At 44.1% G+C, this 10,887-nt stretch overlaps 1 protein-coding gene across 1 annotated transcript in view; it reads left to right on the top strand.

The window, feature by feature from the left end:
* The first annotated feature begins 503 nt into the window (after positions 1 to 503).
* The window catches only part of Sntb1 (syntrophin beta 1), a 260,581-nt gene continuing 250,197 nt past the window's right edge, over positions 504 to 10,887 (top strand). Inside the window, exon 1 of the mRNA XM_052160798.1 lies at positions 504 to 1,410. Coding sequence (XP_052016758.1) covers positions 843 to 1,410 — 568 coding nt within the window. The 5' untranslated portion in view covers positions 504 to 842. The remainder of the gene's footprint in view (positions 1,411 to 10,887) is intronic.

Here is a 10,887-nt window from a genome sequence, read left to right as displayed (position 1 = left end):
TGTGTTCTTGTGACAGCTCCCCCCACCCCTTCCCCCACCTCCACCCCCAGAGCACCCCCACCCCCACTTCTGCCACAGCCTGGGACCTCTCTCTGCAGTTTCCTTCCCAGAGGCCAGGGTCGGGGGCAGGGAGTTGGGGTAATGGGGGGGGGGGGGACTAAATAGAGGCAGTGAAGCTTTGGTTTGAGGAAGACTTGGGTCTTCAAACACCTGAGGGAGGAGGGAGAGGAGTTGACTCAAGAGGATCTAGTGAACACAGCTGCTAAAGGTGAGTATGGAAGCCCCGTCCAAAATCGAGGGTTGAAGGAAATGAGGTGGCTGGTAGCATGGGTACAGTGACTTGGGACCCGGTAGATTTTGGGGGTGCTGTGGCAAGGTGTAATCGAAAATTGAGGCACCCAGGATCTGAGCCAGCGCGACGTGGGAGTGTGACGCTGCGGCGGCAAACAGGTGAGCGGCTGTGGCTACGGGTCCCCGCCCTTGCCTCCTCCTACCGATTCTCTACAGCACTTGGCGGCTCCGCGGCTCCTCAGCTCCTCTCGGTTTGGGGTTTTGCAACTGGCAGCTGGCTTTTTTCCCTCCTCCCCTGTCGAGGGCTCTCCTTCTTCTTTTAGGTTGCTCCACCCCGCCCAGGATCAGGCGAGGGGGAAACAAGCTCCGCCGCCGCTGCCAACTGGCGCCCAGCGCAGCGGCGAACGCGGGGAGTGGAGACCGGGGTCTGAGCGCGCGCTGCGGGGTATCTGCTTCTTCCGAGCCCCGGCTGCCCGAGTCCTCCTACCCTCACCCCTTCTCCACTTTTTCCCCCGTTTGCAATCACATGGCATTTTAAGAATGCTGGAAAGATGGCGGTAGCGGCGGCGGCGGTGGCTGCGCCGGCTGGCGGTGGAGGCGCCCGGGCGCAGCGGAGCGGACTGCTGGAAGTTTTGGTGCGGGATCGCTGGCATAAAGTTCTAGTGAACTTGAGCGAGGACGCCCTGGTGTTGAGCTGCGAGGAGGGCGCTGCGGCGTACAACGGTATAGGGACTGCCACCAATGGTTCGTTCTGCAGGGGCTCCAGCACCGGGCACCCGGGCACTGGTGTCTCTCAAGCCCCGGACTCTCCCTCCGGGGTCCGCACCGCCTTCACCGACCTCCCGGAGCAGGTGCCTGAGTCCATCTCAAACCAGAAGAGGGGCGTGAAGGTGCTAAAGCAGGAACTGGGCGGGCTGGGCATTAGCATCAAAGGGGGCAAGGAAAACAAGATGCCCATACTCATCAGCAAGATCTTCAAGGGGCTGGCAGCGGATCAGACCCAAGCCCTGTATGTGGGTGATGCCATCCTGTCGGTGAATGGAGCAGACCTGCGGGACGCCACCCACGACGAGGCAGTGCAGGCACTGAAGCGCGCAGGCAAGGAAGTGCTCCTGGAAGGTAAAGGGTTAACCCCGCGCGTGCCTTACCCCACAGTACCCACTCACCCTTCTGCTCATCCGCACACTCACACTCACCAGCCACTTGCCCCGCAGCCCTAGAACCCCACTGTGCCTGTGTTTTGCAAAGGCAGTGGCAGGCATGGACTTTCTTTTTTGACAACTTTTACTACCTGGGGCAACTCATCTTCACTCCAGCCCTGACCCAGTGCGCTGTTCTAAAAGACTGGACGGCCTGGATTTTCCTGGCTTAGATGGGGTGCTTTAGTGCACTGGTGTGGGAAGTTTCATACTTACCGTGCACGTGGTTTCATATTTTTATCTGAGGACAATCCAAGTGTAATTTGGAGTCTGGGAAATGGACCAGGGAAATGGAAAGTAGACGGGGATTTGCATCTACCCACATTTGCAAAGCAGGGTCACTGACTCACTCAGAGCAGGCAGGTCTGGTACTTTGCTACTTTGGCAAAATTTTCATAGCCTGGTCAATCCATCTGTGGAGACCTGAAAGGTTAAAACACACATACACACACACACACACACACACACACACACACACACACAATGCCAGAGAGAGGTGACAGTATTTGAATGCTAAAATTCAGTCACCCTTTCCTGCTTCCCTTCCCTCCAGCGCTGGAGACAGTCCGTGACGTTGTGCAGTTTTGAGTAGTGCCAAAGGCTGGGAAAGATGTTGCCGATTTAGGCACAAGTTCACTGCAGGGTGTTCAGCCGGTCAGTCCAGATTCCAGGTTCCTCTGGGTGGAGAGCTGGTGAAGTGTTTTCTTTCTTTCTGCTTGTGTCTCCCCGGAGAAGTGTGAAATCAATCGAGTCTGCATTTGTAAACAGATTTCCCTGCCTGTGAATGTGAAGAACTTTGGAAACTCTCTCTGAAAATCTGGTGTCTTCAGCTCTATCATCATCCAATGGGTATAGACTAGGAAGTACCAGTGTGGATGTGGCAATATGAGGGTGGGGGATTGGGGGACTCCGAGCAGTTTCATTTTTCGCCCCAGCTCTGGTTTTCTGTCTTTGTAGATCTTTGTACACACTTTCGCTGGCACTCACACTGTGTGATAATTTCATTGATTTTTTTTTCTCAGCTTCTTCCTAACTACAGATTGAGTCGTCCAGAGGTCTTTTATGTAGATGGGGGCTCTCCAGAACTTGGATCCCTCAATAATATGCATGCAGGGGGAGGGAGTAAATTAACTCATCTACTGAGACACTCTTCTAACCTAGACTTTATAATGTAGTGATTGACTTAAGCCCTTAAACTAAGATGTAATCAGTTCCCCTTCAGCCAACTGTGGTGCTGGTGTGTGACCCTGGGAAGCCAGGGATAGCAGATGAAAACTTCTGGCAATGTGATGGTCTACTTCAGCCTAGAACACAAAGGGGCCTTTTTTTTTTTTTCCTTTTTGATTTGTCTAGAGGATTTGGGATGTCTTCATATTTAATTCACTGCCCCTGAATCCAGAACTTAGAAGGCTATTTGGTTTGACTTGATGATTAACATAAGCAAACAGGAGAGACAAATCTGGATCAAGTATGTATTGGTTTGGGTGACAAGGGACAGGTAGGATCTTGTGCTAGTGTAGTTTGCACTATAAACTTCTGGCTACCTATTTAGTTTCTAATCAATACTAAAAATACAGATGGAGGGGGTGACAAAAAAATAGTATTTTACTTCGGGCCTGCCCCTTACTACATCCCTTCTTCCTGTCTTTGATTTCAATGTAGTGAATAATAACTTGCCAAGGACATTAGATAAAAGATTCTTACACACAAAGAAGAAAAGATGACTCCCTGGAGTTGAAAATGATCTTAGAAAAAGGAGTGTGTTTGCGTGTGTGTGTGTGTGTGTGTGTGTGTGTGTGTGTGTGTGTGTGTATGTGTGTATATGTGTGCATGTGTGCATGTGTGTATGTGTGTATATGTATGCATGTGTGTATGTGTATGTATATATGTATATGTATGAGTGTATATATATGTGATTGTGTATGTGTATTTATGTGTGTGAATGTATGTAGGTGTGTGCATGTCTGTGTATGAGTGTGTATGTATGTGATTGTGTATGTGTGTTTATGTGGGTGAATGTATATGTATGTATGTGTATGTGTATGTTTGAGTGTGTATGTATATGATTGCATTTATGTGTGTGAGTGTGTGTGTGTGTGTGTGTGTGTGTGTGTGTGTGTATGAAAGGGTCATGTAATATACTTCTTAAAGAGTGACTGGAAAATGAATTCTGTAAAAAGCTCTCTAGAGACATTCTAAGGAGCACTGCATCATCATAATCTAAAGAACAACTGAAGGAGACCTGAGCATCCCTAGCCCAACTTTTTAATTATTGTCTGCCAGTCACTGGTGCCTATGAAGGAAGGTGTAACTTCTCACCATGTCTTTTCACCTTTACACCCTTACCTAGCTAGAGATGTTGCCTAGTGATTTGCATGTTCTTGGCAAACATTCTACCACTGAAATTCACTCTCAGGCACCAAAGTCAGTGTCTCTTATTTACAACCAAGTGTTTGTTGTCCTCCGTGGTCCTCACTGATGTGGGAGTGGTCACATACCATCAGCTCAAATGTCATAACCCTCCCTTTTGTCATTTGGCATAAAGCAAAGATCCCCAGTGAAGAGGCTTGTTAGAGCCACCTGCAGCTGTTTTATATTCTCATAACCTCGGACAGTCTTGGTGTCTTCTGCAAAAATACAAGTAAGGAAATTGTCACCTCTTTGCTTCATAGGGTGACCCTGTGTAACTGCACACTGAGAATGTAAGGAATACAGGTACTCAGCTTCAATAAATCTGACAAGAAATGCCCTGTTTAAAGTGGGCAATCTGCTCCTCTTATTGGAGTTATTTCTTAATTAGAATTTCTTAGAAAAGGGATTATTTTGACTCTCAATTTCTGATGTCACCATCTATCTATCCATCTATATCTATTTATCATTCATAATCTATCATCTATAATCTATCATCTATCTAGTTATCTATCTATCTATCCATCGATCGGCATCAAAACGCCAACACTGGGAGACCAGCCCTTCAGAGGCCACAGGAGTTAAACATATCCTGGGGAAAGAGACTCAACAATAGCTAAGCACTCCACTGGTGCCAGGTTCTGTTTTCATCTGCTTGGCAACTCCATGAGGCCAGGACTATTGTTGTTCTCTTTTCTAATAAGGAAACAAAAGCATTATGTTATCACCTAAAGCAACAATAACATAGCTAGGAGGTACGAAGTCTCTCCGACTTCCCAGCTCAACTAACCTCTTTGTAAGGCAGGGCCCGAGCTTCACCAGGCTCCCATGTTGTTGGACCAACTGAAGTTGCTGGACTCCTGATACGTTCCCCACTTCTTAAATATGGTGGAGTGTCCAAGGCAGCCCTGAGCAGGAATCAGAAGGGAGGGACATGAAGAAGGACAGGGCTTTATAAATCAAATGCAATAAACATATGACTATCAAGACAGAGAGAGTAGACCTCCTCAGGACAGCACTGCACACATGGCCAGCCAGGAGTGCAAGTTCCCATTCCAATTTAAATTGTAAATCAGCCACAGCAAGTAAGCTAATGTGTTAACCAAGGCCTCATTAAAATTAAGGTCAGAAAATTTGGTAGTATAAACTTCTTATTTTAAAGAGAGAAAGCAGATACCCCATAGGAAGCCATGGAAATAAGGAGCCCTATAATTCTAAAATATATCACTCACACAGACAATAATGTGACCAAAACCCTGTGTTGTTGGATAGAACATGGCTGGGTGTGTACATCTCTCTCTCTCTCTCTCTCTCTCTCTCTCTCTCTCTCTCTGTGTGTGTGTGTGTGTGTGTGTGTGTGTGTGTGTATGTGTGCGCGCGCACGCACACACACACGCAAAAATATGTGTGAGAGCAACAAAGAGTTCAACATCAACTCTCTTCCTCAATGATTCTCCCTCATAGTTTTCAAGACAGGGTTTCAATCTCTGAACCTTGGACTCACTCATCTTTTTGACTGACTAGCCAGAAAGTCCCCAGGCCCATCATGTCTCTGCTCTCCCAGCACCAGGACTGCAGAAGTGTTCTGCCAATTCCCAGACTTTTACATGGGCACTGGGGAACTGAACTCAAAACCTCATTGCTTCAGGCAAGCAGTTTACCAACTGAAGTGTCTCCCCAGCCTTTCTCTTCAATGGATTAGTAAAATAGTAATGAAACATATCACCATTTTTGTAACTGACACAATAATAAAATTAATTCATCCATAATTTTACCAAGATAGAGGGGCCAAGTTTCTGAAAGACTGGTATTAAAGTGTGAAGGTAGGGGCATGCAGAAATACCCTTCTTTGAAGAGGTGCCTGTGGAACAGGACTAGACTCTAAGGAGAAAGAGAAGGATAGTTTTATACGAGAACAGTGTGCAGAGGTTCCTCTAGCAGCTTGGCTTCCAAGTGCACTGAATACAGTGGTCCTTTAGAAAATCACTCTCTAATCCCACCTCTCTGTAATCTCTACCACCTAGCTGTGATCCCTACCCTTGGTGATGAGGACCGAAGAGCATGATGGGACAGGAAGACTGGGTTACAAATAGGTGGTGACTCTTGTGGGAGAGATAGAAAAGAATTCAAAACTAAGATTTTTTTTTTTTTTGCTTTGTTAAGTGTGGTGGGTGCTATTAGTTTAGAATGCCCCCCCTCCACTCTAGGCTCATATATCGGAGCGCTTGGTCTCTAGTTGGTGAAAATGTTTTCCAGAAAGATGAGTAGATGTGTCCTTGTTAGGGGAACTGTGTCACTGGAGGTAGAATGTGAGATTTCAAAAGTCTGCTGAATTCTTAGTTAATTCTCTCTCTGCCTCGTGCCTGTGGTTTGGATGTGAGTTCTTAGCTTCTGCTCCCGTTCTCTCTATGCCTACTACCTTATTCCCGTCATGATATTCATGGGCTCCTCCTCTGAAACTGTAAGCAAGACCTCAAATAAAATGCACTCTTTGATAATTTGCTTCAGTCCTTGTGTTTCTTTACAGCATTCAAAAGTAACTAAGATGTTAAAGTTGTACAGTCTTAATTTCTTAGCTCATTATCTTTGAACACTTAATGAATATACTACAGTTCTTTGGATATTTGTTTGTTTTTTGTTGTTATTTTTATTTTTTGTTTTTTGGTTTGTTTGTTTGGTTCGTTGGTTGGTTGATTTGTTTGATTTTTTTTCTCCATTGCATCAACAACTGAAGAAGAGGCATGTAAGGTACCATTTAGGACTTAGACAATTCTTTCCCTGTGAATGACTTCCCAGGAAATCTTCAATCTTTGGTTATAACTAAATTCCAGACATGTGGCACTTGATCACTAAAATGGCTCTGTGCATTTCTGACTGCAACTAGAAAGGGTCTGTGGGCAATCCTCTCTCCCTTGAGAATCAGCTCTTAAAGAGTACTCACAGTAGCCTATCACTTGATAGTGCTTAACCTTTCTGAAATTTCTTTATCTGTTTAGCAATGGGCAACCTGTACATGACAAGATTTCAGACACCCTTCTTAGCACTTTACGTGGATTAACTCAGATCCCCACAATAAAGTGATACTATTAATAACCCGTTTTACAGTTATGTGTCTTGCAGAAGATGCACAATGACTTAGTGCTGAATCGCATTTGAGCAAGGCTTTACAGCTTTTGATCTCATAAACAGCCTTAGGAGATAAGCAGATTAGGTATGATTCAGCCCCAAGTCATTGATTAGGAGAGTGAAGTTGCAAGAGGTGCAAAGACGGTCTTAATTAGGTCTTCCGATTTCTTATCTGTTATCTTGTTGATAATAAGTTACAAGAAAATGTAATGAATAAAAGAACACAGATTAATAATATCATTACATTTTAAAGATCAGTTTTTGTTTCCACATGTATCTGTATGCCACTGTTCATGAACAGAGGTCAGAAGACATCTTGCAGGATGTCTGTCCTCGTCTTCCACCACCTATGTCTCGGGGACTGATTTCATGTTGTCATCCTTGGCTTTGGATAGCTTTACCTGCTTATCCATCCTGCCAAGACCAAACTTATAATCTTACACCTTTAACAAAAGATTTATTTTTTAGTTTGTGCATACATGTGTTTAGCCTGCATGTGTGAGTGATTATCCTGCATGTATTATGTATGTATTCCATGCACGTACTTGATATGTAGAGAGTCTACAGGGTTTTGGATGTCCTGGAACTCAAGTTATAGACTTTTGTGAGCTGTCATGTGGGTTATGGGAACTGAACCAATTCTCTACAATACCAGCACACACTCTTATCCCATTGAGCTGTTTCTCCAGTCCCAAATTTTACCATTTTTTTAAAGCCAGAAGTCTGTGGAATATCTACTGGCACTAAATAGGTATATCTGTGTGCTTTGCTTTCAGAAGGCCTTGGAGAGAATCTGTCTCTTTGTCTTTCTAGCTCAGCCTTTGAACCTCCTTTTTCTCAGTGCCTCTGATGGCAGGTTCAGTTCTTCCCACATCAGTCCCATGACTTTTCTGACTTCATCCACTTCAAAAACATTTGTGATTGTCTGGTTTTGCCGAGATGATTGCTGTTTTATTAGCAACCTTAATTCCATCTTCTACCTTTGTCCCTCTTTGTCACATCTTGTAACTTGTTCACAGGTTCTGTACAAGAGGCTGGGAGCATCTCTGAAGAAGGGCATTGTTCTTCTGGTCAGATTAATTTGCTGAGGTTACACTATGAGAGAATATCCAAATAGCCTTTTCCACTTTTGGAAATAATCCCTTTCTCCATCACTGCAACAGAAATTTGCATTAATTTGCATATTTATCCCCTAACAACTAGTTTACTAGAAACAGATACAGACAATGCAGATTCTTACAGGGAGAACAGCTGCTGTCTTCAAGCCACCATAAGATAGATGCTGTGGTAGCTCATGAGAAAACCACGTAGACTATCCTTAGAGAGGACTGCACAAGGCAAATGCTTGAAGAGCCTCCCCTACACGCACGCGCACACACACACACACACACACACACACACACACACACACACACACAGAGGCTATGAGTTCAGAGTATGACCTTCAGCCTATAGAGATGACTAAGAGTCAGGAGATTGTAGAGATCTGGATAGAATTCTTTAAGTTATAAAGGCTTTAGATGACTAAACTAGATTCTATGGTCCACACATAAGCACTGTAGCTCTGCTTTTCCATCTTAAATACAGCTAGGAGAGTTCTGCCGAGCATGGCCTAGGTTAGTAAAGTAACTTGGCTCAAAATATGAATTTATGATGGGGTCAACCTTTAATGGATAGTTGGACTGACATTAAAAATCCCCTCCATGGGCTGGAAAGATGACTGCTCTTCCAGAGGTCCTGAGTTCAAGTCCCAGCAACCACATGGTGGCTCGTGACCATCTGTAATGGGATCTGATACCCTGTTCTGCTGTGTCTGAAGACAGCCAAAGCATACACAAATAAATTAAATAAATCTTTTTTTTTTAAAAAAAAAATCCCATTCTAGTTCCTTAGGAAGAACTAGAAATTGTGAGGAATGTTGACTTGCCTTGTAAGTTATCTTGTAAGTGATGGAGTTTCTAAGTTGGTTATATAAACACATCAACCTAGTACACACTAAACAAGTACAAAAAAGTATGCTTTGGCAGAAGAAAGCTAAAGCGATGCCAGTCATGATCTCTGATTACAGGGATCTAAAGTAATCAAGCTATTGGTTTTTGGATGTCATGTGGCTAGGATTAGTAATAACAAAGTTGCCCGAATTTCAATAAAAAACAGTATGACAGAAAAATAGTGCCTGGCACATATTAGGCTATTAAAATTTGTTAGTGAAAAATAATGGAAGGGTAGATGGGTAGAAAGGAAGAGGAACAGAAAAAAGGAAGGAGAAAGAGGAGAGAGAAAGAGCCAGGAGAGAGGGGGAAGGAGAGAGGGAAATGGGAGTAGTATTTAACCCTTTGCCCACCACTCACACTGCTATGTTACAGTGAACAATCCTCTACTTAGTTCCATCCACAATTAAGGAGTGTCTTTATGGGCCAGAAAGCTCTTACTCAGCACAGGTCCATCTTAATAGACAGCTGAAGAACATAGAGGCAGATATGATCTCAAATGTTATAGGCAAATGTAATTAACTTTTCAACGTCATATTTATAACTACTTTTCTCTCCCTACCCTCTGTGTGGGTCTCAGGAGTCAGAATGGGTCAGAAGAGTTTTGACCTGGGGAGATGAAATGTCCGCTTGGGTATTTTAGCTTCTTCCTTTTTAAGCTTTCTTGTCGGCCTGAGGATTCAGACCACATTCCTTTGTGAAGCTGACGGGAGCAGCTCTTCCATCGCCTGCTTCTGCAGCAGTGGGTGATGTTCTTCATGTTCAGCTATGTGTTTTAGCCGTCACCCCATGGAGTTCGCCTTAAAAATAACTCACCGCACACAGCTTTGTGTTTGTGAAAGACATCTTGCCGAAGCTTCCAGTGGTCTGCTTCGTGAAGGAAAATTATTCTCCAACAGCTACTGGCCTACTAAGCACTCTGTTTTAAATGATGCATTTCAAAGCAGTTAATGTTAAAGAAAAGCCAGAAGTCCCCTTGCATTTATACCAAGCGTTTTATATACCAAACCTCATTACCCACTTCACTGGCCCTGATCTATAATAGTACTTGCCTTTAGCTCTGGCCTGCAGAGTGAGACCTAAGCGGAAATATGTATTACTCACAACGAAATCGAAGTCCTAACAGACCCATGTAAAGGAGCCTCACTCTCAAAATGGGCTAGATACGATGGGAAAGTTCCAGATTCAGAGAGCCTGTAATGGAAAATAAAATGTCGACCTATGCTTAAGCTCAGTTTTTTGTTTTTTTTTTTAAACTACTGCTCATCCCGTGGCTTTAAACAATCATTCTTAGCGTTCTGATATGTGTGGGAAGATTTGTCTAAAACTGGTGGCTGAGTGTTACCGTGTTTAAATACAGTTGGCTTGTGTCAGTGTTCCATGGTCTCTTTCTCTCTTACACTTTTTTCTCTCTACAGTGAATAGCTTGGAGGGTGGGTCTTGGGTTTACACCATCGAGGTTTCCTACTACCGTTTAGCTGTGTGAGTCGAGTCAAGTTATTTAACAATGCATCTCAATTTCTCCATCAGCAGTAATATTTGCCCTTTGGTTTGTCACACGGGACAAAAGTGAGTCTATAGGAAAAGCAGTTAACCCATTGCTTGGAGCGTCACAAAGAGCAAATGATTGCTAATTGCTAGTCACCCGGTATCCTTATCTGTGTATTATTTTCAGATACAGTTCAACAATCTAAGTTAAATAGTTTTGTTATGTGCCAGATAAATTCTGTTGCACGTATAAAGGGCAAATGGCCAGTGCTAATAGATGCTTAGCAAGAGTTTATACTCTAAAGGGACCCAAGAGGCGATCCCACATAAACGTATCCCATGCTTGATACGTTTTAGTTACTTCGCATTCTCCATCATCCAGT

The sequence above is a fragment of the Apodemus sylvaticus genome, chromosome 17 (assembly GCF_947179515.1).
Source record: "Apodemus sylvaticus chromosome 17, mApoSyl1.1, whole genome shotgun sequence".
Classification (NCBI taxonomy): domain Eukaryota; kingdom Metazoa; phylum Chordata; class Mammalia; order Rodentia; family Muridae; genus Apodemus; species Apodemus sylvaticus.
Note: the sequence above shows the minus strand (reverse complement) of the source record. Positions and strands in the feature narration are given on the sequence as shown.